At 40.8% G+C, this 27,112-nt stretch overlaps 1 protein-coding gene across 18 annotated transcripts in view; it reads left to right on the forward strand.

The window, feature by feature from the left end:
- PKHD1 (PKHD1 ciliary IPT domain containing fibrocystin/polyductin) overlaps positions 1-27,112 on the forward strand; it is a 471,129-nt gene that overhangs the window by 71,807 nt on the left and 372,210 nt on the right. For all 18 annotated transcript variants that reach the window (XM_059938510.1, XM_059938512.1, XM_059938518.1 and 15 more), the window contains 2 exons: positions 3,793-4,012; positions 14,226-14,376. In XM_059938510.1, the coding sequence (XP_059794493.1) occupies positions 3,793-4,012; positions 14,226-14,376 (371 nt within the window). The remainder of the gene's footprint in view (positions 1-3,792; positions 4,013-14,225; positions 14,377-27,112) is intronic.

Consider the following 27,112-nt stretch of genomic DNA (forward strand, 5'->3'; position numbering starts at 1 on the left):
TATAATTGCACTACAACGTTGTGTTAGCTTCTGCTGCACAACAAAGTGAATCAGCCATATGTATACACATACCCCATATCCCCTCCCTCTTGCGTCTCCCTCCCACTCTCCCTATCTCACCCCTCTAGGTGGTCACAAAGCACCGAGCTGATCTCCCTGTGCTATGCAGCTGCTTCCCACTAGCTATCTGTTTTACATTTGGTAGTGTATATATGTCCATGTCACTCTCTCACTTTGTCCCAGCTTATACTTCCCCCTCCCCGTGTCCTCAAGTCCATTCTCTATGTCTGCGTCTTTATTCCTGTCCTGGCTCTAGGTTTGTCAGAACCATTTTTTTTTTTAGATTCCATATATATGTGTTAGCATATGGTATTTGTTTTTCTCTTTCTGACTTACTTCACTCTGTATGACAGACTCTAGATCCATCCACCTCACTACAAATAACTCAATTTTGTTTCTTTTTATGGCTGAGTAATACTCCATTGTATACATGTGCCACATCTTCTTTATCCATTCATCTATCAATGGGCATTTAGGTTGCTTCCATGTCCTGCCTATTGTAAATAGTGCTGCAATGAACATTGTACATGACTCTTTTTGAATTATGGTTCTTTTCAGGGTATATGCCCAGTAGTGGGATTGCTGGCTCATATGGTAGTTCTATTTTTAGTTTTTTAAGGAACCTCCATACTGTTCTCCATAGTGGCTGTATCAATTTACATTCCCACCAACAGTGCAAGACGGTTCCCTTTTCTCCGTACCCTCTCCAGCATTTATTGTTTGTAGATTTTTTAATGATGGCCATTCTGACTGGTATGAGGTGATACCTCATTGTAGTTTTGATTTGCATTTCTCTAACGATTAGTGATGTTGAGCATCCTTTCATGTGTTTGTTGGCAATCTGTATATCTTCTTTGGAGAAATGTCTATTTAGGTCTTCTGCCCATTTTTGGATTGGGTTGTTTGTTTTTTTGATATTGAGCTGCATGAGCTGCTTGTGTATTTTGGTGATTAATCCTTTGTCACTCCACTGGTTTCTTACTTAAGATCCAGGATGGGAGTTGGGGATTCTATGTATCCCTGAAATTGGATAAGACATTTTGAGAATATGATTGTGTATTTTTTTATTTTTTGTAGAAAGTAGGTCTACAGTGTACATCAAATTGTCAAAGGGGTGTGTCTCATAAATTATTAAAAACTACTAAATAATTCCCCTACTTTCAGATAGGATTGCACAGAACCAATTTAGTTAAGAATCTGTTATATTTTAAAAGATTTTTTAGCGGACACTTTCACAGCAGCGACCCATACAAGTGTTTCACAGTTGCCTTTCTCAGAGAAATCTATCCTTTTACTTAACTAACGCTCCCCACTCTACTTTGTTCAACCTTAATCAGCTGGCAGCCCTTGGGAAAGCTGAATAATTTCAGTCCTTCTAACACAGTGCTTCTCAATGATATTATTGTTGAGAATTACTGAAAAAAATATTATTACTGGAGCAGCAACAGTGGCAGCACCTGGGAGTTTGTTAGCAGTGCGAGTCCTTGGGACCTGCTGTATCAGAAACTTTACAGCAAGTAAACATTTTGGTATTTCTCTTCTGAGCTTCTTGAGTATAATCTGTAAAAATATGCAATCACTATGCTGTACACCTGAAACTAACATAATATTGTAAATCAGCTATACTTCAATAAAAGTTAAGAAATGTAGAGCTCTAAAAAAGTCCTGTTGCTGCTTTTGGGGTCATTCATCTTTACTTTCCCCCCAAATTGTACTTCTAACAAAAGAAGAATTTTCTTTTTTCATATGATAGGTTGCTAAAGCATCTTGTCAGTCTAATACTCTGTATTTGTTTTAAATCAGCAAGATCTTTGATCTTTTGATTTCCTGCATTTATATCTTGAGTTTTACCACATGACTTCTTCATGGAAATTTTGACTTTTCCATGAGGCATGAAAAGCTAAAGTGATTAAGGTCGCACAGCTATTTTGTGGCAGAACCTTGAGTAAAATCCATGGATTCTGATCCCCAACGCTGGGCACTTTTCATAATCCACCTTGTCAATTTGCATCCACCTAATCACCCATAATGAGTTCATTATTTTATAGGTGTTAAGCCTGTTTTTATTTGCCCCAGGGCTTACTAACTGGAAAGTTCTCATGTTTCCTCTATCCATACAAGACTCTTACTTTCCAGACATTGTAATTGCTGTAATTCTTTGGGAACATAGTCACAGAACCTACTATGTGTTGGGTGCTTTGGAATATACCAGCAATAATAATACTATTTGGGTGTGATTGAATAATGGCAAACCCTCTCATGTACTTGTCTTATCCCTTGCTGCATGCAGCCCTGTGATGTAGGCAGGCCTCTTAGCTTCAAGCTCATAGCCCTTGATAAAATGTGTTACGTACCTGCATGAACAAGCTAGCTGCAGAGGTAGAAGGCTAGAGAAAATTTTTCTTTTCTATTTTATTAAGGTTTTCAGGCAGAGATGCTCCCAAACCATCTCATGTAGAGATTTGTTCATCCTTCTGTTAAAGGTTATTGCCAGTCTGGCTTGGTGATGCTTTTTACATTGTGTCTCATGACCTGGAAAGAAATGGTCTCAGGGTCAGAGGGCTTCAAATCATTGCTGTTCTTCTTTATGAAATGTTAATAGTCATAACTCTATGAGAATCAAGAACTTCTGTTAATCAAGAGATCCCATAAAGAGAATGAAAAGTCTAGCCACAAATCTGGAGAAGGTATTAGTAAGCATATAACCTCTGTAGGATTAGTACCCAGAATATAAAACTCACAAATCAATAAGGAAAAGACAAGCATTCCAACAGAAAAAAAGGCAAATGACAGAAATGGGAATTTCATAGAAGGGAAAATATGTTATTACTAAACATATAAAAACTTGCTCAACCTAAAAAGTAATGATGAAAATTCAAATTAAGGCCACAATGAGATGCTGTTGTATACTCACTGGACTGGCCAAAATTAAGAGTCTGATAATCCCAAGTGCTGACAATTATGTGGGTTACTGGGAAGTCATAAATATAGGTGGTAGGAACGTGAAATGACACAACCACTTTGGAAACAACATGGCACTGTCTTGTAAGGTTGAACTTGCACCTACCCTATGAGTAGACAATTTTCTTAGAGGCATATACCCTAGAGAAAATTCCATATATGTTTGTATTAGCAAAACCTGGGAATTACCCAAAAGTCCATTGGTGACAGAATAGGTAAATATATTGTAGTACTTTCACAGAATGCAGTGTTGAACAGCAGTGAAAATGTTTGAACAACAGTTACATGCAATAATAGGGCTAAATCTTGGAAACATAATATCGAGTGAAGAAAGCAGGTCTAAGGATATTATGCCATGTAGTCTATTTTCTAAAGTTCAAAAAGAAGTAAAATTCAACAATCTCCTGTTTAGGATACAAACCCATGTGAGAAAACTATTTAAAAAATGCAAGTGTTTGTTTCTGAGAATGAGGAGGAAGTGGGTAGACTTGGCCAGGAGCACATAGACTGGAGAGCATCTTGACGGTGTTGCCTGAATTTATGGTACATTCACATGAGTTTTCTGACTAGATGATTCATATTTTACAAAAACATGATTTGTATCTTCTGTATGAATTATGTATACATAATACACTTTTAAGAAGAGTAAATGAATAAGTTTATTTTCCTATTGGTCAAGGGAAAACACATGGGCTTGGTTGATGTAACAAAGTAAGGCCTTTAGTTCTTTCTGTGGTTATTACCTAACCCAACGTTGACCATTTCATGCAGTGTCCTTGGCTTTCCTGTGTGGCCTGAGGCCTGAGGAGGAGAACTGTGAGACCTCTGGCTGCAGCTACGTGCAGTGTGATTTGACTGTCGCTGTGGGGACAGAGAGCCTGCCCGAATCATGGCCTTATTTCTACACCTGTGAAGAGAGTTCCCGATGCATCTGTGCACAAGATCTTTGGACAGAGTTCGTCTTTCCATCTTTCTCAGGCCTCTTCATCAGGTAACCTAGTCCTCTCCCTCCCTGACCTTCCCCACGAATGCACAGCCAGTGGATTAATGGAATTCTCAGGAACTGCAGGCTGTGTGGACACGGCCCTGGGGCCAACCCTCTTGTTGGAGGGACTGTTCCATTGTGGATTCCAGCCAGTCTGCATATCAAAGAGTCTCCTGTCTTTTCAAGTGTTCAAGAGAACATCTGAAAAATCTGCCCAGTAAACAGCCTGCTTTGTTCTTGCTTAGATTTTAATATTTATCTTCCGATCCAAAGCAACATCTGGTGAATGCCAATGGGGGAAAAAGATTAGACATTATGAAAAACAGAAGGCTCTTTTCCCGTTTCCTTTTTCTTTTCTTTCCAAACAGATTCACAAGTATGAGAAAAAGTCATAGAGAAATCCAGCAGATTGTACAATGTTTATTCAGAAGAAAGGGGGATGCATGGGCTAAAGGACTGTAGATCTAGGATTTAGAAGCCATAAGCTTATAAGTTTTTGAACTTAAAAAACAAACAAATAAATACCACAACTTTCCAGGTAAAAATCCCCTTTTCTAAACACATTTTAAAAAAAGTGTGGCCCTGTCGGTTGCTCTAGATGACCTTCATTTCTGCAAGCAGCTCTCTTTCTGTGAAGTGTGATATTTCAGTGCTGAATGTGGCCCTGCGTCCTTCTTTATTTCTTATCTAGATAGAGTGGTTACATCCGATTATTTAATGAAGGCCTCTTTCCCCATTAAAAAATAAAACTAAACAAGACCAACTACCCAGAGGAAAAGCGAGAACCAGCCCTTTCCATGGCAGTCGGAATTTCTGATGTCCTAAGGCAGCCCGTGTTTGTTTGTTTGTTTATTTATTTACTTTTAAACATCTTTATTGGAGTATAATTGCTTTACAATTGTGTGTTAGTTTCTGCTTTATAACAAAATGAATCAGCTATACATATACATATATCCCCATATCTCCTCCCTCTTGCATCTCCTCCCACCCTCCCTATCCCACCACTCTAGGTGGTCACAAAGCACCGAGCTGATCTCCCTGTGCTATGCGGCTGCTTCCCACTAGCTAGCTATTTTACATTTGGTAGTATATATAAGTCCATGCCACTCTCTCACTTTGTCCCAGCTTACCCTTCCCCCTCCCTGTGTCCTCAAGTCCATTCTCCACATCTGCGTCTTTATTCCTGTCCTGCCCCTAGGTTCTTCAGAACCTTTTTTTTTTTTTTTTTTTTTTAGATTCCATATATATGTGTTAACATACGGTATTTGGTTTCTCTTTCTGACTTACTTTGCTCTGTATGACAGACTCTAGATCCATCCACCTCACTACAAATAACTCAATTTTGTTTCTTTTTATGGCTGAGTAATACTCCATTGTATACATGTGCCACATCTTCTTTATCCATTCATCTATCAATGGGCATTTAGGTTGCTTCCATGTCCTAGCTGTTGTAAATAGTGCTTCAATGAACATTGTGGTACAGGACTCTATTTGAATTATGGTTTTCTCAGGGTGTATGCCCAGTAGTGGGATTGCTGGGTCATTTGGTAGTTCTATTTTTAGTTTTTTAAGGAACCTCCATACTGTTCTCCATAGTGGCTGTATCAATTTACATCCCCACCAACAGTGCAAGAGGATTCTCTTTTCTCCACACCCTCTCCAGCATTTCTTGTTTGTGGATTTTTTGATGATGGCCATTCTGACTGGTGTGAGGTGATATCTCATTGTAGTTTTGATTTGCATTTCTCTAGTGATTAGTGATGTTGAGCATCCTTTCATTTGTTTGTTGGCAATCTTTATATCTTCTTTGGAGAAATGTCTATTTAGGTCTCCTGCCCATTTTTTGTTTGGGTTGTTTGTTTTTTTGATATTGAGCTACATGAGCTGCTTGTATATTTTGGAGATTAATCCTTTGTCAGTTGCTTCGTTGGCACATATTTTCTCCCATTCTGAGGGTTGTCTTTTTGTCTTGTTTATGGTTTTCTTTGCTGTGCAAAAGCTTTTAAGTTTCATTAGGTCCTATTTGTTTATTTTTGTTTTTATTTCCATTTCTCTAGGAGGTGGGTCAAAAAGGATCTTGCTGTGATTTATGTCATAGAGTGTTCTGCCTATGTTTTCGTCTAAGAGTTTTATAGTGTCTTACCTTACATTTAGGTCTTTAATCCATTTTGAGTTTATATTTGTGTAGTGTGTTAGGGAGTGTTCTAATTTCATTCTTTTACATGTAGCTGTCCAGTTTTCCCAGCACCACTTACTGAAGGGGCTGTCTTTTCTGCATTGTATATTCTTGCCTCCTTTATCAAAGATAAGGTGACCATAGGTGCATGGGTTTATCTCTGGGCTTTCTATCCTGTTCCATTGATCTATATTTCTGTTTTTGTGCCAGTACTGTACTGTCTTGATTACTGTAGCTTTGTGGTATGGTCTGGTCAGGGAGACTGATTCCTCCAGCTCTGTTTTTCTTTCTCAAGATTGCTTTGGCCATTCCATACAAATTGTGCAATTTTTTGCTCTAGTTCTGTGAAAAATGCCATTGTAGTTTGATAGGGATTACATTGAATCTGTAGATTGCTTGCGAAGTATAGTCATTTTCACAATGTTGATTCTTCCAATCCAAGAACATGGTATATCTCTCCATCTGTTTTTATCATCTTTACTTTCTTTCATCAGTGTCTTATAGTTTTCTGCATACAGGTCTTTTGTCTCCTTAAGTAGGTTTATTCCTAGGTATTTTATTCTTTTTGTTGCAATGGTAAATGGGAGTGTTTCCTTAATTTCTCTTTCAGATTTTTCATCATTGGTGTATAGGAATGCAAGAGATTTCTGTGCGTTAATTTTGTATCCTGCTACTTTACCAAATTCATTGATTAGCTCTAGTAGTTTTCTGGTAGCATCTTTAGGATTCTCTATGTATAGTATCATGTCATCTGCAAACAGTGACAGTTTTACTTCTTCTTTTCTGATTTGGATTCCTTCTATTTCTTTTTCGTCTCTGATTGCTGTGGCTAAAACTTCCAAAACTATGTTGAATAATAGTGGTGAGAGTGGACAACCTTGTCTTGTTCCTGATCTTAGATGAAATGGTTTCAGTTTTTCACCATTGAGATTGATGTTGGCTGTGTGTTTGTCATATGTGGTCTTTATTATGTTGAGGTAAGTTTCCTCTATGCCTACTTTCTAGAGGGTTTTTATCATAAATGTGTGTTGAATTTTGTCAAAAGTTTTTCTGCATCTATTGAGATGATCATATAGTTTTTCTCCTTCAATTTGTTAATATGGTTTATCACATTGATTGGTTTGCGTATATTGAAGAATCCTTGCATCCCTGGGATAAACCCTACTTGATCATGGTGTATGATCCTTTTAATGTGCTGTGGTATTCTGTTTGCTGGTATTTTGTTGAGGATTTTTGCATCTATGTTCATCAGTGATATTGGCCTGTAGTTTTCTTTCTTTGTGACATCTTTGTCTGGTTTTGGTATCAGGGTGATGGTGGCCTCGTTGAATGAGTTTGGTGGTGTTCCTCCCTCTGCTATATTTTGGAAGATTTTGAGAAGGATGGGTGTTAGCTCTTCTCTAAATGTTTGATAGAATTCTCCTGTGAAGCCATCTGGTCCTGGGCTTTGGTTTGTTGGAAGATTTTTAATCATAGTCTTAATTTCAGTGCTTGTGATTGGTCCGTTTATATTTTCTATTTCTTCCTGGTTCAGTCTCCAAAGGTTGTGCCTTTCTAAGAATTTGTCCATTTCTTCCAGGTTGTCCATTTTATTGGCATATAGTTGCTTGTAGTAATCTCTCATGATCCTTTGTATTTCTGCGGTGTTAGTTGTTACTTCTCCTTTTTCATTTCTAATTCTATTGATTTGAGTCTTCTCCTTTTTTTTCTTGATGCGTCTGGCTAATGGTTTATCAATTTTGTTTATCTTCTCAAAGAACCAGCTTTTAGTTTTATTGATCTTTGCTATTGTTTTCTTCATATCTTTTTTATTTATTAATTCTTCATACTTTGATCCAGCAATTTTACTTCCAGGATTTTAAGAAAGCAGTTGGAAATATGTAACATTTATGAAGAACTATAGTCTTCAAAGCTTTAGGTATATTAACAAAAACAGTTGAAATGAAGTAAGCGTTTAGTAATAAAGAATGAGTCCAAGTGATAATATACTAAGAACCTTGAAAAACCATGGTGTAGAATATTTAACCAAAGAAGGAAATGCTTACAATATACTGAGGAGTGAAAGGTACAGGTCACAAAATAGTGCATCAATGAAATCCTGATGGTGTTTATAGTACATGTACGTGTGTCGCACAACAGGTGATTGGGAAAAACACCGGAAGGATGTATTCTAAAATGCTGATAGTGCCTAACCCTAGGGGGCTGAAGGACTGATCATATTTGTTTTCTTCATTGAGTTTTTATGTAATTTTTTTAGTGAACATGTACTAATTTAATAACCAGAAAACACAGTATAAATTATACAAGGGGTGCTAGGAATATCATGTGCTAAATGGCTTACCTTGGTTCCTCTTAAGATTGTGCTTGTGAACCCAGAGAACTACTTTCCAGGATCTTTGCAAAGAACCCATTTCCATTGGATGGTTTACCCCCCTGCCAGCCACTACCACTATGGATTTGATGTCATTTGGCAAAGACAGACATTTGTATCTGTGGCAGATATATGCCCAGTTTGTCCATCCATCCATCCATCCATCCATCCATCCATCCATCCAGTAGTTATCAAGTGTTTATTATGTTCCAGGTACTATACCAGGAGCTGGTGACTCAATGGTGAATGAGATGCAAAGTCCTTGTCCTTAAGAGTAGAGGAGGAGGCCAGACAATAAACAAGATGATCACATGTTATGATAAGGGCTATAAAGTGATAAAAAACAATGGAGGCTGCTTTTTAAAAATTTTTTTATTTCATTTTTTGTTACTATTATTTTTTAAATTGCAGTATAGTTGATTTACAATGTTGTATTAGTTTCAGGTGTACAGCAAAGTGATTCAGTTATACAAATATATTATATATATATATATATATATATATATATATGTTCTTTTTCAGATTCTTTTCCCTTTTAGATTATTATAAGATACTGAGTATAGTTCCCTGTGCTACACAGTAGGTAGTGAGGTAGTGATATCAAATGATATTTGTCTTTCTCTATCGGGCTTACTTCGCTTAGTATGATAATCTGTAGGTCCATCTATGTTGCTACAAATGGCATTATTTCATTCTTTTTTATGGTTGGGTAATATTCCACTGTGTGTGTGTGTGTGTGTGTGTGTGTGTGTGTGTGTGTGTGTGTGTGTATATATCTCACATCTTCTTTATCCATTCATCTGTCAATGGACATTTAGGTTGCTTCCATGTCTTGGCTATTGTAAATAGTGCTGCAATGAACATTGGAGTGCATGTATCTTTTTTTTTTTCCCCCAAGGGAAAGATACTCATTTATTTATTTTTATATTTTTTTACATTTTTTTTGAATTTTATTTTACTTATATTTTTATACAGCAGGTTCTTATTAGTTATCCATTTTATACATATTAGTGTATATATGTCAATCCCAATCTCCCAATTCATCCCACCACCACCCCCACCCCGCCTGGCGTGCATGTATCTTTTTGAATTATAGTTTTCTCTAGATATATGCCCAGGTGTGGGATCACTGGATCGGCTCAGAGGAGGTTTCTCTGAAGAAGTGCCTTTTAAGCTGAGCTAAGGACAAGTGTCATTATGGAGAGTCAGGCAGTGGGGGCAGCAAGTGCAAAGGACCCATCAAGTTTCATGAACTGTCAGAGGTCAGAAGGGCAGGAGTAGGGTAAGAAGGAGGAAAAGTGGCTTGAGAAGAGCTCGGGGAGGTATTAAGGCCTCAAAGGCCATAGTAAGGAGTTTGGATTCTATTCTAAGAACAGACTAAGTATCTTTCTAAAGTCACACAGTCAAGCCCCGGCAGTATCAGGGCTGGAACCCAAGGCTTCTGACTCACAGTGTACTCAGCATGGTGCTGTACTGTCGGCATCAGTAACAGAGCCTTGGCCGGGCTGTGTGGGTCCAGGAGATTTGAGACATAGGAAGCAATTTCAGGTTAAGTGAGGGAGACAGAATGACGGCATGTGTTTTTACTGCCTACCATAGAGAGTGCATCCAAGGAGAATATCTGCTTACTTTTGGATATGATTGGACCGACTGAAAGAGCAATAGATTGGGACTCAGGAAACTTAGGTTCTAGAACTCTCTCTGCCACCATTTGGACCAAATATTCTTACCACATTCCCTCAAAATAAATATTTGTGTGCATGTGTGTGTGCATGCACATCCGTATCATCTATATCTGTGTATTTCTCTATGTACATATATGTCTATAGTTAAATCTGGCCAACTGTGCTCCTTAATTTGTAGGATGATTGTGGAAGAAAACATGACATAGTAATTATTAAGAAACTTTGAAATTTTGCAAATGTTAGTCCATTTTTGACATCCTGGTGTCTCTGCTCGTCTTGATGATGGCTTTTTAATGAAAAAAATGTCTAGTCATATAATCAGGGCCAAAAAAGAAAAGAAATATGAGCTAAAGGTTGTGAAAAAGTCTAAGCCAGCAGAAAAGGATTTTAACTCTTTCAGAGCAAAAAGAACATGATTTGTTTTCACTTTCTTCTTTTATTGGGAAGCAGGGCACACAGGGTGGGAAGCAGCCTGGAAACACAGGACAATGCAAGGCAGAGTCAGGGATGCCATGGTGGCCAGGCCTACGCCTGACATCACAGAGGTGGGAAGGAGGTGGACCCTTCTATACCATGGTCACTAGTCTTTCCTGGGAAGATCAGTGACCCCACTGTGACATCTGCTTCTTCTGTCGTGTGCCTACGAATGCAGGGAACAGACTGTCTCCTCCAGGAACGGCCTGGAAAGCCACAGCGACCCTTGTTACAGCATCGACAGATATCAGCAGGGTCTTCTACTGGGGGACCAGCTGTTAGAGGACTTGCTGAAGAAACAGGCTTTGTTTAATTTTTTCAGGACTCGGTCAGCTGGAGTGACCTTCCAATGGCAGGTGATATATACTGTGTTTCTGGAGTCACTAGCAAAATGGAACAATCCACTGTGAACTGGTGGGCATTGCTACAGGCAGATGAAAAGAGGGCAGGGTGACTTACCTCATTTTACCCTAACCTTTGCTGATGAAGAACCTAGAAAGGGCAGAAGAAGTCTTGTTAGGAGGTGGAAGCCCATGATCAAGAAAGGTTGTAAAGGTCACTCCTTCCCTTGAGTTCAAGTCAGTATCTTAGATCATCGTATAGTGAGTATAAAAAACCTGCTCATATGAGTGAAGATCCACAGTTGGAAATGAACATGAGGGGGGAGCACAGAACAGAGAGAGGTGACAGGCAAATATTCTTTCCCTTGCCTAAGAAGCAAAAAAAGGGAATTCTGGAAAGGCAGACAACTAAGTTTACATTATCCCTGACAAAATTCCAGAATGAATTATTCATCAGATGGCTTGTGAGCCTTCAGAAATGGGAGTAGCAATCTGGGAACCGATTCACAAGGAACGAGATGGTGTGGAAAACCAACTTCATTTCCTTTCTGATGGCTTTATAAGAGATTTATGATGGCAATGGTGATGGAGAGCTTCTTAAACTATTTTAGCAACCCTCCTACACACCGCCCCCCAGTAGCAAAAGAAAGGTTCTAGCTGCAAAGCCCAAGGTACCCTATCACAGCATCAAGTTGAAGTCAGGTGTTTTATTTGAAAAGTCCATGTGAATTTTGCATTCTACTTCATCATATTTCCATAGGTATCTAAATATTACATTTTAATTTGAAAGTTAAATTACTTTGCTTTGCTTTTCTGAATCTTTGCATGCAACTGACACTCCAGGAGCAAATGCCGTGTTTATCCTGTGGCTTTGTCTACCCCTGGACGATGGCTTAGCTAAATGGATGTGTAGCTACATTACAGGCTCAGATTCAAAATGTATTTGAGCAATGGGTCCACATCAGTGAGACGACCCGTAACAACAATGAGTGTAAATTCCCACATTGACATTTCAACAATAATACCACCTATGTCACTACCACCTAAAACTATAACAAGAACTGACTTTATCGGACACTTCCTTGCACCAGATTCTGGACAGGTCATTTTGTAGGCTTCATTTTGCTCCATCCCCCAAACACCTCTTTAAAAGAGGGTCTTGGGGCTTCCCTGGTGGCGCAGTGGTTGAGAATCTGCCTGCCAATGCAGGGGATATGGGTTCGAGCCCTGGTCTGGGAGGATCCCACATGCCGCGGAGCGGCTGGGCCCGTGAGCCACAACTACTGAGCCTGCGCGGATGGAGCCTGTGCTCCGCAGCAAGAGAGGCCGCGATAGTGAGAGGCCCGCGCACCGCGATGAAGAGTGGCCCCCGCTTGCCGCAACTAGAGAAAGCCCTCGCACAGAAACTAAGACCCAACACAGCAAAAATAAATAAATAAATAAATAAATTTAAAAAAAAAAAGAGGGTCTTTATGATTAGTAACTTCATTTTATAAACGTGGAAAACAAAGCTTAGAGAGTCATGTCTTCAACAATGTCAGATGGATGGTAAATATCTGCTTGGGGATTCGAATCTAGCTGGTTGGCTTTCAAGCCTCACTTCTGCATTATAATGCTTCTCAGAAAATCGGCTGAACAAATGCAGCATGGTGAAATCCTCAGGTAATTGTGGCTCTGAGACTTTGAGTTCACCACCATCTTAATTTAAGCTTAGGGGCTACAAAACGAACGCAGTATTAGGTGCCATGGTGGGGAGGGCTTCGATAAAGGGAGACCACAGCCTCAATGGTCAGCCAAACTGGGCTGCACAGTATTAACATATTGACAATCTACAGTAGGTCTAGAAGACAGTGAGTATGGAAGTCATGTCTTGGGTGGATATGGAGCTGGGAATGTTTTAGCATGAAGATGAGATGAAGTAGATGTGATAGTTATTCTGTTCATTATTTCTAGCAAAGTGTGGGAGAAACCATTTCGACATTGATTTGAAAAAAGATGTTCTAGTTGGACATGAGTTATAGTTTCTCAAGCAGTGACCTTTTGCCCTTTTCATCACCAATCCTTGTCTTCCCGTGGGATATGCCAACTTCGTGGTGATGTCCCATCAGCATCTCAAAACTTGGGAGTACTGCTCTAGGAGATGGGACCCCTTGGATTCTCATCTTGGAGTTGCCTTATTTTTGTGTTTGACTTTATGCAAATCCCCAGATCTCTTTCAGTTACATTTTTTATGCCTCTACCTAATTTACCGGCTGAAATGAGATCATACATATGAAACTGTTAAAAAGTGTAAAACATCATGCATTATTATAACTAATAATCTTGGAGCTAGTTGCAATAATGCCTAAAGCCAGGATTATTCTTGAGTAAATATCACACCTGTTGGGGGCCATACCCTGCAAACTCCATGCTCTCCTCTCCTCTGGACCACATATTTTTAGACATTCAGTAATGCTACACTGCAGTTTTTCATTTTAAATCCAGTCTGGTTTCTCTCCTTAAAGCAAGAGGACTTTTAAAGCAAGTGGCTGGTAGTATAACTGGCACATATATCGAATCTCCTTAGTCTGGGCGGTTAAGTAAGTTTAATTAATTTACTAAGTTAATGTTCCACTGCTAGCAACAGAGCCTCATTGCCATCAGCTGGGGAGAGGGAATTGAAAGCCTAAATGAGCTCATTTTTTCACAGTTGGAATTAGGGACCAGTTAGCCAGTCGTGTGGGTTTTCCAATTTCTCCATCTGCCCTGGGGGGATTCAGGCAATTCACTCCCCCATCACTGAGTGTAAGAACAGGAAGAGGGAAGGGGAAAAGAAAAAAAAATTTTTTTCCCAACATTTGCTTCCATTTTTGGAACTGGAAGTATTATCTGTGCATTGCTTCTTTGGTTGGGTTTGGAGAAGCTTTTGCTAATGTTCCTGATAGAGCTGGAAAAGAGAAAGGCCTCAGTGAAAGATATTTACCATGTGCATTTTCATCGCAGGGTGTGCAGATAAAGGGAAAACAAATAAACAATAAAAGAATGGATACAAAATTACAGAAATTTGCAAAATTTGACAAATGGTGGCCTGTAGTTGCCACAAGCTAATGGCTTGCAATGATTAATAAGAGTAAAAATAATTGCATTTCATTAAGATTGATGACACCCCATTTAACCTCCCCTCTCGTTTCAGCCCTAAAGTGGAAAGAGATGAAGTTCTCATCTATAATAGCTCCTGTACCATTACCATGGAAACTGAGGCAAAGATGGAGTGTGAGACGCCTAATCAGCCAATTACCGCCAAGATTACTGAGATACAGAAAAGCTGGGGCCAGAACACTCAGGTATAATCAAATCTTTTTTACAGACTGATTCAAACAGCTCAAATTAAATTTGTAATATTGTGTACATTAAAAAAACAATTTAGCCCAAATGGCAGCGATATATAATATTAAATGCTCTCAAACTTTGAGGAGCTGGTCTAATGCACAGCATCTGAATTCATAGTTAACTATGGTTAATCATATATTTTCTCAAAAATAAATGAGTGCTGCCTGGGCTCTTTTAAAGCAAATTCTGAACAGATAATCTCAGCATTTTGTCCTGCTTTCCGTGAGCATGTTTGAAAGAAGCTCTCAGTGGTTTATTTCTCCGTGAAATAAATGGCCTACAATTTAACCAGGCCCTTCTGGAAGGTTTCCAAATCACTCAGCCATCCTCAGTTGGTGGGATGGCAGTGTCTCCTGGTCCATCCCATTCATCTCTGTGCCAAGTAGAGCAGAGTGGAAACTTCTACTTCTGAGGGGATGCCGTGGAAATTAGGACCGAATAGGGAAAAGGTCTGCGGGGTCATCTGGTCCAGCCTCCCTACCTCACCCATCCATTTTTTTTTTTTTTTTTTTTTTTTATAAGGAGAACATTTTTTTTTTTTTTAATTAATTAATTATTTATTTATTTTATTTTTGGCTTGTGTTGGGTCTCCGTTTCTGTGCAAGGGCCTTCTCCAGTTGCGGCAAGCGGGGGCCACTCTTCATCGCGGTGCGCGGGCCTCTCACTATCGTGGCCTCTCGTTGCAGAGCACAGGCTCCAGACGCGCAGGCTCAGTAGTTGTGGCTCACGGGCCTAGCCGCTCCGCGGCATGTGGGATCTTCCCAGACCAGGGCTCGAACCCGTGTCCCCTGCATCGGCAGACAGATTCTCAACCACTGCGCCACCAGGGAAGCCCTCACCCATCCATTTTTAAATCATCTTAGCCACCCCTCCAAGTGGGTTTTGTAAGAATGTGTCCTTAAAAGTCCCTTGTGGGAGATTCCACAGCCTCCCAGGGAATTTTCGAAAATTGAAATCAGAGGCAAAGGACTCTTTGGAAATGTATCAGATAATCTTTTACAACTCTCCAGGCTTCTCATGGTACACAGATAAAAAATAATATTTATTGAGCACCTACTCCCTTAGGTGTCTTTCTCTTTATGAAAGCGATCCTCAGATTTCCCTCTTTTGTCTCTTTTATTGGAACAAACGTTTATTGAGCGCCTATTAAGTGCCACATGCTATCGGAGACCCTCACATGAATGCTGCTCCGATGAAACCTTTGCAATCCCAAACTGTACCTCCTGGGTTCGCGAGGCCTGTTTTTCTATAACTTTTAGGCTGGTGCTGAAAAAACATGTAGTTACAAATAACGTGATTTTTCTGTCCTTTCTAAGCTGTTCCCTGTCTGCCTTTCCATCCCCCCCCCCTCCCCCGGGGTCTCCCTGTCCATCCTATTACCTCCCAGGCTTTTCACACCCCTTTCCCAAACCTTCAGGTAGTTGCACAGGGCTGTTGCTTCTTCCTTCATTGTGTCCCCCCCTGCCAAATTCACCTCTTCCTTTCAGTGTACTGATAGCTTTAATTCTTTATCTGCAGCACTATGGTCCCCTAATCACAGCCTCCTCTTCATGCCCGTGCCCCTTCTCAGCAGTTGGCTGGCAGTGATGTCTCAAAGGTTTACTGTAGTGAGCGAGGCTGCTGAATTAGCATCGAATTGTAGAAAGAGAGCTGTGGGCTGAAGACTAGCTGTGGGACACTGAGCATTCTTTAAGGCTTTCCGGGCTTCAGTTTCCACCTGGGGAATAATAAGCTGGGTTGTTAGGGCGCACATCTGAGCAAATGCCGGTGACAGGGAGGGAGAGGCAGGTAGCACAGGGGTTAGGGGTGGGCTTTGAGCTGGACTGCTGGGACTGGAATACATCAGTTGCTCCCTGGGGGACTTCAGGCAACTTAGCCCCTCTGTGCATCAGTTTTCTCATCTGTAAAGTGGGGAGAATAATGGTACCCCACCCCCCCAAGTAGGGTTGGTATGAGGATTCTAGCATGTGAGCCGCTGTGAACTGCACCTCACACACAGTAAATGTCCAATGTTGGTTGCTCTTGTCCATGCTCATTTGCTAGTCTCAGTGCTAGAAAATGATATGGGATCATTTCTCCGTAGTGCTTGCTGCTTTGACCAGATCATTGCACTTCTCAGATTTCATTGAATTTCCCATCATCTCAAAGACTAATTTTGAGGTTTTTGGGGGCCTTAAATGTCTGTCATCTTTAAATGTTTATACAGCATGTATTTATTGAGTTCCAATCACGTTCAAGGTCCTCTACTATGAAAGAGAAAAAAAAAATGTGGAAAGAGACCCCACTTTATGGGACAGTAGGGAAGACAGGTCGTGTATGGAGGTAGGTGAGGTTCAAAGAAGGACATGAAGAGTCAGTTCATCACAGTTGGATATAATGTTGGACACCATCCGACCAGTGCCTCAGCAAGGGATGAGTTAACTGAGGTCCATAAAGAGAGGTGACCTGATAAATGACACAGCTGTAACTTGGCATCATAACCCATGCAGCCATAAGTCATTGTGGAGGAAATAAGCCAATTAATCTTTAGGAACCAGAGGGGCATGTGTCTAAACCTACTAGGCTAATGTCAGTGCCTAGGAAACTCCAGTCCTGGGATGTATGGTTGTCCCATAGATGCTGGGAAGTCTGGGGACCTTAGGTACACAATTGCCTTTTCTGGGCCTGGGAAGAACCAACACTGCCAGGTGCTTTATCAGGACTAGAGTTCTGGTCTCTAGGTCCAAGTATTATGTGAGAACCTTGGAACACTAGTTCCATAAAAAGTTAATAAGTATTCTGGGATAAAAGGGTTCTAAACTCAAATACATTTATGAAAGTTGGGTTAAATATATATATATATATATATATATATATATAAAACATATATATATATGTTTATTGAGAGCATTCAGTATATGAATATATAATGTAAAATTCTAGGAGAGGGCTGTAGTGTGGAGTATTACCTGAACTTGTTTGTCCACAGAGCCCTTTATTCCCAAAATTTCTTTGGGGGCTGGTATCCGTCCTGCTGCCCTCACTTTGGGAACTGTTGCCCATGCCATGCTCTTCCCCCTACCCTAGAGTGGAGGGTCAGAGGTGGGAAAGGTTACCTTCAGATGGGGCAGTCAACTGAAGGTAAGTAGGTAGCATTTGTATTATGCCAGGAAGGATGGGCAGGGTTCAGGCAGGTGGGGATGCAGAGGAAAGGTATTTTTGGTGGCAAAACCAGGATGCACAAGGCACTGAGGCAAGAGCCCACAGGAATAGTGTGAAGAGCATGGTGTATATGAGGGGGACTAGTGAGTCGTAGGTTTGGAAAGATGGGCTAGGATGAGATTGTGATGGCAGGTTCAGCGTTTTGTCCTTTAATTCATCAGGTGACAAGTAGTCCTCAAGGAGTTACTGCCAGATCCCAGGCGTGCTTTAGTCACACTGGTCTGGTAGCTGGGTGTGGGACGCCCTGGGAAACCGAGGGGAGATGGGTGAGAGGTAATCGAAGGAGGGAAGTGGCAGAGGGAGTGGAGGGTAGGGGGCACATGCAATAGTCAGCACTCGATAACTTGTGTTCAGCAAAGTGTTCAGAGAGATTGAAAATTCAGTGTGGGAGGTGGGAAAATTATGGGTCAGTTTTCCCAGTGGTCTTTTCAGATGTTTGAAATATATCTATATATCTATATCTATATATCCATGCTCTTGATTCCAGAATTGTAATCTCCAGCCCAGAACTGTTTCCTGAACTTTCGATTCCAGGACTTCATTGCCTCCTGGCATCTTCACTTGGATACCGAAATGGCATCTCAAGTCTAACAGGTTCTGAGTTGAACTCCTGATCTCCACTGCTGCTCTCCCCTAGCGCCTCTTCCCCCCACCATAGTCCTGAACTGAGTTGATGGCAGCTTTTCAGTTGCTCAGGCCGTGGAGGCATCCTTGATCTTCCGAATCCCATGTCAGACCCATCAGGAAATTCTGTTGTCTGTACCTTTCATCTGACTGCTTTGTAGCAAGTCTACGGCTGTCACCTCCGCCATCATCTACTGATGATTACAGAGCTGGTCTCCCTGCCTCTCCCTCTGCCTCCCCTTTCAGTCTATTCTAATGGAGCCCCAGTGACCCTTTCCAAATATGTCAGGTAATTACACTCCTCTCAAAACCTTTCCGTGGCTCCCAAATTCTCTCTCAATAAAAGCAAGTCCTTACTCTTATCTAAAGGGCCATTCTCTGCACCAGCTTCCCACCTCCAACTCCTCTTTGGCTTCACCTCTTGTTTCTGTCACCTGTACCTGGTCTGTCCAGGCCCAGCAGCTCCCTGCTGTTCCTGGAACACGCCAGGCTCACTTCCACACTGAAACTTTTGCATCTGCTCTTCCTTCTGCTTAAAATACTGTCTCCTCCTTAAAATACTGTCTTCTGTTTAAAATACTGTCTCTTTTTCTTTTTTAAATTGAAGTATAGTTGATTTACAATATTGTGTTAGTTTCAGGTGTACAGCAAAGTGATTTGGTTATACACACACACACACACACACACATATGTATGTATATATATATTCTTTTTCAGATTCTTTTCCATTATAGGTTATTACAAGATAATATAGTTCCCCGTAAATCCTTGTACTTATCTATTTTATATTTAGTAGTGTGTATCTGCGAATCCCAAACTCCTAATTTATCCTTCTCCCTCCCTCCTTCCCCTTTGGTAACCATAAGTTTGTTTTCTATGTCTGTGAGTCTGTTTCTGTTTTGTAAACAAGTTCATTTGTGTTATTTTTTAGATTCCACATATAAGTGGTATTTGTCGATGGACATTTAGGTTGCTTCCACGTCTTGGCTATTGTGAATAGTGCTGCTGTGAACGTTGGGGTGCATGTGTCTTTTCAAATTCAAGTTTCATCTTTTCCAGATATATGCCTAGGAGTGGGGTCACTGGATCATATGGCAACTCTACTATTTTTAGTTTTTAAGGAACCTCCATACTGTTCTCCATAGTGGTTGCACCAATTTACATTCCCACCAACAGTGTAGAAGTGTTCCTCCATTCTCCATACCCTCTTCAGCATTTATTATTTGTAGACTTTTTGATGATAGCCATTCTGACTGGTGTGAGGTGATACCTCATTGTAGTTTTGATTTGTGTTTCTCTAATAATTAGCAATGTTGAGCATCTTTCCCCATCCCTTTTCAAGTACAACCCTCTGTTTTAACTTTTTGCTGAAGTGTTACTTCCTCAATGAAGTCTACTTTTACCACGCTACTTAAAGTTACAACCCAGTGCTGTTCACTCCATATATCACACCTACAATTTTCCTTAGTCTGTTTTATTTTTTCCATAGTCCTTATCACCTGCTAATATATTATGTAAGATACTAATTTATTACGTTTATTGTTTTGCATCTGACTTTTCTTGCTAGAACATGATCTCCAGGAAGGCAGAAATGTTTACCTGCTTTGTTTGCTGGTGTATCCCAACTGCCTAGAACAGAGCCTGAATCAGTTGTACAAATGAACAATTTAGAAATACAAATAAAGGCAGTTAAAAGAAGCCTTCTCACATGTTGCTTCTCCAATTCCATCCCCTGAAGATTCTATCTGAAAGGAGACACACACACACACACACACACACACACTGATGTACATACACTCATTTGCACACAAAGATGTTATTGCATCATTAATGTTGTTCTTCAACTTGTATTTTTAAAAAACCTATTGACACTCTAGGGTATCAGCTCCTTGAAAAGAAGAATTTTGTTTTGTCACTGTTGTTTCCCAAAGCTTAGAACTATGCCTAATACACAGCAGATCCTGTTAAAAATTATTGAATGGACGAATGGATTTATGAATGAGTGAATGCATCATGGTCATCTTTCCATTTTAGCACAGGTGCATTTGTCTCTTCTTCAGAAGACATTGATTATACCTACTATGTATCGCCGTGGTACATGAAACAAGAGAAAAGATATTGGAAAAAGCAAAAATCTAAGAGTGCTGGAAAACACAATAAGGTGCCATAAGACAGCCAGAGGTTTAGAGGGATTTCTGAAGGATAAAGAGTGGATTGGGTTGGATGGGTAGAGAAATCACAGCAGAATAAACACAATGCAAAGCCAGTTTAGAGAAAATGGATAGAAAGAGTCAGCTATACTTTTCAATGGAGCTCCAGGAGAAATTCCAAACTTGAGAGTCATATAGGGCAGATATCAGGGTAACTGAAGAAACGATTGCTTGGGAGAACTACTAGGGCCATTTCCCTCTCCCTTTCTTTTTCTCTGTCCCTGTGTACTCAGAGTGGTGGCTCTGTGGCTCTCAAGACAAAGTCTTAAGAGCAGCTCACAAAGCAAAAAGGGGATTATTTGCTTGGGGACAGGAGATGGGTATGGTCCTTTGTGAGTATTAGGGTCTTTGTTAAACTTGGCCAAACCCAAGGCAACTCTGAAACTCCAGGACAGACTCAGGGAAAGAAGGAAGAAAAGGGCAGGGAAAGCAGCATTCTCCTCATTTCTGCCTTGAAGGAATCCCTTTACTTTCCCTCCACTCATCCAGATGTTTCACCTAGTAATTTCAGTTGTGATAACTTGAAGAGGTTTCTCTGAACATCTGATCTGCCATATCAGTAGAAAAAGAAGTTGGAAACAGTGCTATTAAAGTTATCTGGGAGATGATTTTAAACCTAGAATCCTATACCCTGTCAAATACTATTTGGAACAGAAACAGAATAAAGACATGTATGCTATACAAAATTCAGAACGTTTATCACCCCCGTGCACGCTCTGAAAAATCACATGCTCTGGCAAACCATAAAATGAATCCAAGGATGAAGATGATATGAGAAACAAGAAACAGTAATGAACAAAGAACCTGAAAATAGCAAAACCGGAGTAAAAATTGTTGAAAATATGGCTGTGAAGCTTAATGTAGTTAACAATGAACTCTTAGCCAAACTGAGGCAGGAACCTCCTGTTTCAAGTAGATATAATAAAAAGAGGACAAGAAACAGAGGCATAAACCTCCCTTTTTGATAAAATGAGATTTTTGTAGCACATGCCCAGCATTATGTGAAGATGGAAAGTATATGGGAGAATGCGGATGACTTCATGGGGAGGAGGAAAGCCAAAATTAAGTTCCTGCAAAGGGACATTTAGATAAAAAGCAAGGCAGTTTGCTCTACTGGGCCCTAGAAGAGCTTTGGATTTAGAGAAATTTAGGTACCAGGAAACGGTCATGAGGCAGGAAGGGGTTGTTTGAAATCCTCAATAAAGAGTGTCTAGAGCCCAGGACCTTGCTATTGGTGCACCCAAGCTGACATCTCTTTCCTACTCCTTCCTCCAGGAAGCAGGGGCATAATTTACGGACAGATTGTATTAATTAGGTGCCTGATATCAAGCACAGGGGAGGAGGGGATGGAGAATCTCGAAGATGACTGGAAGATCTGGTTACTCTTTTAAGAGAGGTCAACCTCCCCCGACCCCGCACGAAATTCTGTCCTTTGCCCCCAGCTCCAGCATCCTGGCAATTCATGTTCTATTCTTTCCAGAAAGGAGACTAAAAGATACTTTTCTGGAGCAATTAAACCAGAGTAAAGACCCACAGATTTGGACATTTGGAAGCCTCATGACATCCCGCTTATACAGATGGTCCACTTAGATTTTTACTGCGTTGCTCTTAAATGTGAATGGACAGACTTCTGGTTTTGGCCATGAGAGAGTGATGATTTTAGGCTTACCCTCCTGCTGTACACAACTGTGAAACTAGTTGGAATATATTTCAGGCTTTGGATAATAGACGGCACAAGGCTGTGATCCTTGAGAGAAGGGAAACACACAAGGAGAGCAGCTTTCTGTCTGGGAACACTATTCCAGGGAAAGAGGCCTCAGGCAGAGAGAAGCAGTCTCCCTGGGGGGAGCCATCGGAGGCTGGGGCTCAGGGTTGCTTATGTAGGTAGGAGGTATGGAAATGGAAGAGGAGGTAGGAAGGATAGGAAAATATTTAATGAGATAATGGCCAAAATTTTTTCAAATTTGATGAAAAATACAATCCCATAGATCCAAAAAGCTTAATGAATCCAAATCAGAGGAAACATTAAGAGATCCATTATTGGAGTTTTCAATAATGTTGAGATGTCAGTCCTAAGTTAATATTTAGAGACAATGCAATTCCAATAAAACAACCCAACTTTATTTTTTGGTAGCAGTTTCCAGGCCGATTAAAAATTTCTATGGAAATGTAATGAATAGCCAAATCTACCTTTAAAAAGAAGAACAAACTTTGATGACTTACTCTGCCCGATTTCAAGTCTACTATAAAGCTATGGTAGTCAGTAGGAGTTCCAAGCAAGATCTCATTTGAAAGAAGGTTTCTGTTGCTAAAAGTATCTTTGAAAACTCTTGCTGCAGTGTCGTGGAAGCCAGGGGAGGGGAGAGATTGAAGGAAGGGGTGATGAGGCACATCAAAAGGTAATGTGATCAGAAGGTCCTTAGTGATGCTTGAGGCTGCAGGACAGTATTGTTGGGGAGGAAAACCAGATTTTGAGGGATTAAGGAATAAGTGAGTGGTGAGTAAATGTAGGCAGCTGATACAGATCACAAGTAGGAAGGGAAAGGAGGGATGCAGATAAGTATCGTGGTGGGCAGCCAGCCCCTTCCTTGTGCCCATACTCACTACCTCACTATCATTGGCGCTAGGGATGGTTTCTTATGTTAAAGGTGCTGTGATCCAAGCTGGCATCTTCAAGAATGTTACTTGATTTGACAAGACCAAGTCTCTGCAGGTCTCTCACTCTACTCATTCTTCTACTGACTACAAACTAGCTTTCACGCCCCTGATCCTTGGCTGTTAAAAAAGCAAAACCCCACTGCTTAATTTAATCCCTACTTTCTGTTTAAGGAGATTCTCCTAGAAAATTGGTACAATACAGTGATGCAACAAATTTTACATTTTCTTTATAATGTGTATAGCTAGTTAGAGGCTAATTTGAAACTACTTTCTATTCCCTAATTGATTTTGTTTCTTGTATTACTGAAATCCCCAAACACTTTTTGACTTTTGTTTTCTCTCCTTTCCTTTCTTCTCCTTTTGGTTTTTTTCTTTCCTTTTCTTTTTCTTTCTTTTCTCCCTTCTCCTTTTCCCTTCCCTTCCCCTCCCCTCACTTTCTTCCCCTCTCCTCTTTTCCTTTTTCTTCTTTTCTCTCCCTTCTTCCTTTTCTTCCCTTTAAACCATCTCTTTTATTCAGTGTTTGTCTTCAGGGGTGTGTGCCTTTGGAGGGAGATGCTTTTGGAAGCAGGGCTGAGCTGGTCGTTAAGCCTAAGTGCCTAACAATGAAGTGCTAGTCACCTCCCAAGATGAACGGATATTTAACTGATTTTCCAGAACTGTATCTTTTAACTAAGAACGTACAGCAGCTCTGCAGTTAGTTCCCTCTGTGGTAGTCTCCTCCACTATCCAGTTCTCATCTGTTTTGAGCCCTAGGAAGCTTGGCACACTCCCACCCCTTTTTGAAGTGTGATGGGCCACGTCACTTGCTTAGCGTGTGGGTAGAAACCCTTCATGTCTAGGGCTCGACTCTCCAGCCCTCTCTTTTCCTTTGCCGTGATGACTAAATGGTCCAGAGTGTGGTGTCAGCTTATAGAGGACAGCTATTCCATCCTGGAGACTTGCCAACATTTGTAGTGGAGTTTGTGTTGTGCCCATGAGGATTTGGGGTTGTTTTTTACTGCACGTCATCTAGCCAGTCCTAGCTATAGACTAATGACCCCATCTAACCTTTAGCCTGGTGGCTGATTCACTGCATTCCACATGATGCCTTTAATTCTTCTCTGTGAGTCCTACATGGAATGATGTCCTGGTTTATGTTCTTGGTGCAAGGATGACAAGCTGGACTATGAGATGGGACCATTAGGCAGAACTTATGGCCTGATGGGAGTTAGCGGGGTAAAGCCAGTCTCCTTACCAGACTCTGGATTCCCACTTTCCTCCCCCTTCATTGATGGTGTGCTTCCATTCTCACCCGATGCCCTGAAGATCCTCTGTGGAATTTTCTAGTGCCGAGAAATTAATCATCTTCTTTTGCAGTGTTGTTGCAAACTGTGGGAGTTTGGGGGGAGATGTGGCTATTTCTGGCATCTCTACCTGTGCTGAATCTCTGTTTATTTCCTCCTAAGAATCACTCTGGAACATTATGTATGAAGAAAGTTTGTTCCAACAGAGCATATATTTATACTGTAGTCTATATGCATATCCATAGCCCTGTAGAATCTATGTATAGGCGTTTTTCCATTACACTTAGGCTCTTTCATTTCTTTCTTTAAATTTTATTTAAAAAATCTTATGAAGATTTCAATCACAAGGGAAAAAGAACACGACTCAAGTAGACTTAATAAAGTGTCTCACAGAATGGCTCATGGGACAGAAAAGCTCAGTCAGGAGTCATAGGCATGGCCTGACTCAATAGTTCTGTGCTCACTCATGAGCTGGCTCTTTCCATGTCTCTGCCCTGCCTTCCATGGGGTCAGATTCAACCTAAGGCTGCCTCCTCTGTGGGCAAAAGATGGTTGCCAGTAGCGCCCAGGGCTACTTGCTCCCCTATCTACATTGCGTGTGAATAAAGGGGTATTTTATGGGCATGGTTTCAGAAGGAGGAAGTTTCTTCTCCAGAAGCCCTCAACAAATGTCTCTTCATGACTCATTGGTCCAAACCGAGTCATTGTTCGTGACCATACTGCCTTGTGCTCAGGGTGATAGGATTTGCTGGCTGTTTTTGGCCAGTTATTGCGGACCTTGGAACAGAGTCAATCCCAGCCCCCAGCACCTGGGTGAGAATATGACAGCAGTGATGCCTGGAAGGAAAATCTTAGGGCTACTGATGAAGGGAAACTGAGGAATAGACATTGGAAGGTCAGCCAACACTTGACCATAATGGCTTCACTTTTGTCTTTATGGCTCTAAACTAAGGCCTCTTCCTCTGATTCTCCTCACTGGTCCTTTGTGATAATCTAAGGCATTGCTGTTGCATGGAATTTTGATGGGGGTGAGAACAAGGTGCCAATAAGAGATTTGGCTAAGTGAAAAGGAAACAAAGAGTTTGGTAAACCTCCCTTAGAATTCCGTAGAGTGTTTGCTTTAAGAAACAAACAAATAAACAAGCAAATGAGAAAGCATCATGACTACATAAAACACACATACCTTCAGTAGCCTGCAGGACCTCAAAACCAGTTATGTGTTTCTTTTGTGATGTGCATCTTCCTGATTCAAAATGACAGTAGTCGTTTTTATGATGTACCAGCTCCCAAAGGGGATGGCTCATCATTCAGTTCTAACCTTCTTCTAACAACAAAGAAAAGAGCAATCTAGGGAAAGAAATGGTCTGTTATAGTGTTTGTTTCTCATAATGGGTCTTCCAAATGCTTGGCAAATATTAATTAATCCTCCCAGCATCCCTGTGTAATGAATACCTATATATACACGGGGTGGAGTAGACAGAGTCAACTGACCAAGGCCCCTCCATGAATTAATGTCAAAAGCAAGGACCTGGACTGTTGGGCTCACGGCTCCAGTACCAGTCACTTGAAAGCACTGCCATTTAACTTCTTTACTTCCCAGAGGGGAAAAGTATGCATGGCCAAGCAGAAGCAAATATATTTTGTTCTGTTTCTGCTTGACACCAATGACTATGCACTGGACACCACATGATGACTTTTACTAAGAAAGCGAGCAAATACAGCAATATGGCCAGCAGAGAGGGCAAGGTACTTTTACACTGGGAAAATAAGATTATTGTCCTCAACCCTTCTCAAATATCACTTACAGATCACTCTCAGGGTGCCAGCCTTTTTTTTTTTTTTTGGCCACTCCGCGCAGCATGCGAGATCTTAGTTCCCTGACCAGGGATCAAACCTGTGCCCCCTGCAGTGGAAGCGTGGAGTCTTAACCACTGGACTGCCAGGGAAACCCCAGGGTGCCAGCCATTGTATTAGTCCCTGTACAGGATGGTCAGATGGTTGTTCTGAAAGATGACAGAAGACTTTGAAACTATGAAGGGCTTGGATAAAATAATTCGGTAAACTTTGAAAGGGTTGGGTTAATCCTACAGATGAATAACCCCTACCGTGTGGAATGTTCTCTTCAATAGGGGAGATATAAAAACCCCAATAACTGTAGTATAAGCAAAATGTAATAAATGGGATAATAAAGGTATTCATATTTTACTATGGAAAATCAGCGAAGGCCAAGAAATCTTCTGGATGGAAAAATCATTACCTACAAATTCCCTGGAAGGTGTGTCATTTTATCTGGGCCTAAATTTATGAGGATTTGAAGGATAAGGGGAGATAAGGAGAAAATGTATACTAGTGAAGAGACGAGTGTTACAGAATCCCAGAAGTGGGGAAACATGGTTTTTATATAATTAATTGTATTTGGCTGGAGTGTAAAGTTTGAAAGGAATTAATGGGGAAGGGAGTCACTGGAAATAAAGGTTGGGAAACATAAGCCGTCTTGAGTGTCAAACTAAGGAGTGTGGATTTAATCCAGGAGAAAATGTAAGGCTGCTTGAGGCTTTGTAAATTTCATAGCTGCCACTTTGTCTCACGAAATATCCCTTAGGGCTGGTATCAGAGTCAGAACCGCTGGCTGAAGTGTGGCCCGACGCCAGGTTAGTACTGACAGCTCAGATGCAAGTGGATACAGGGCAGTGCTGAGGCAGGAACCCAGGAAA

Source organism: Balaenoptera ricei, chromosome 11 (genome assembly GCF_028023285.1).
Source record: "Balaenoptera ricei isolate mBalRic1 chromosome 11, mBalRic1.hap2, whole genome shotgun sequence".
In the NCBI taxonomy this organism is placed as follows: Eukaryota; Metazoa; Chordata; class Mammalia; order Artiodactyla; family Balaenopteridae; genus Balaenoptera; species Balaenoptera ricei.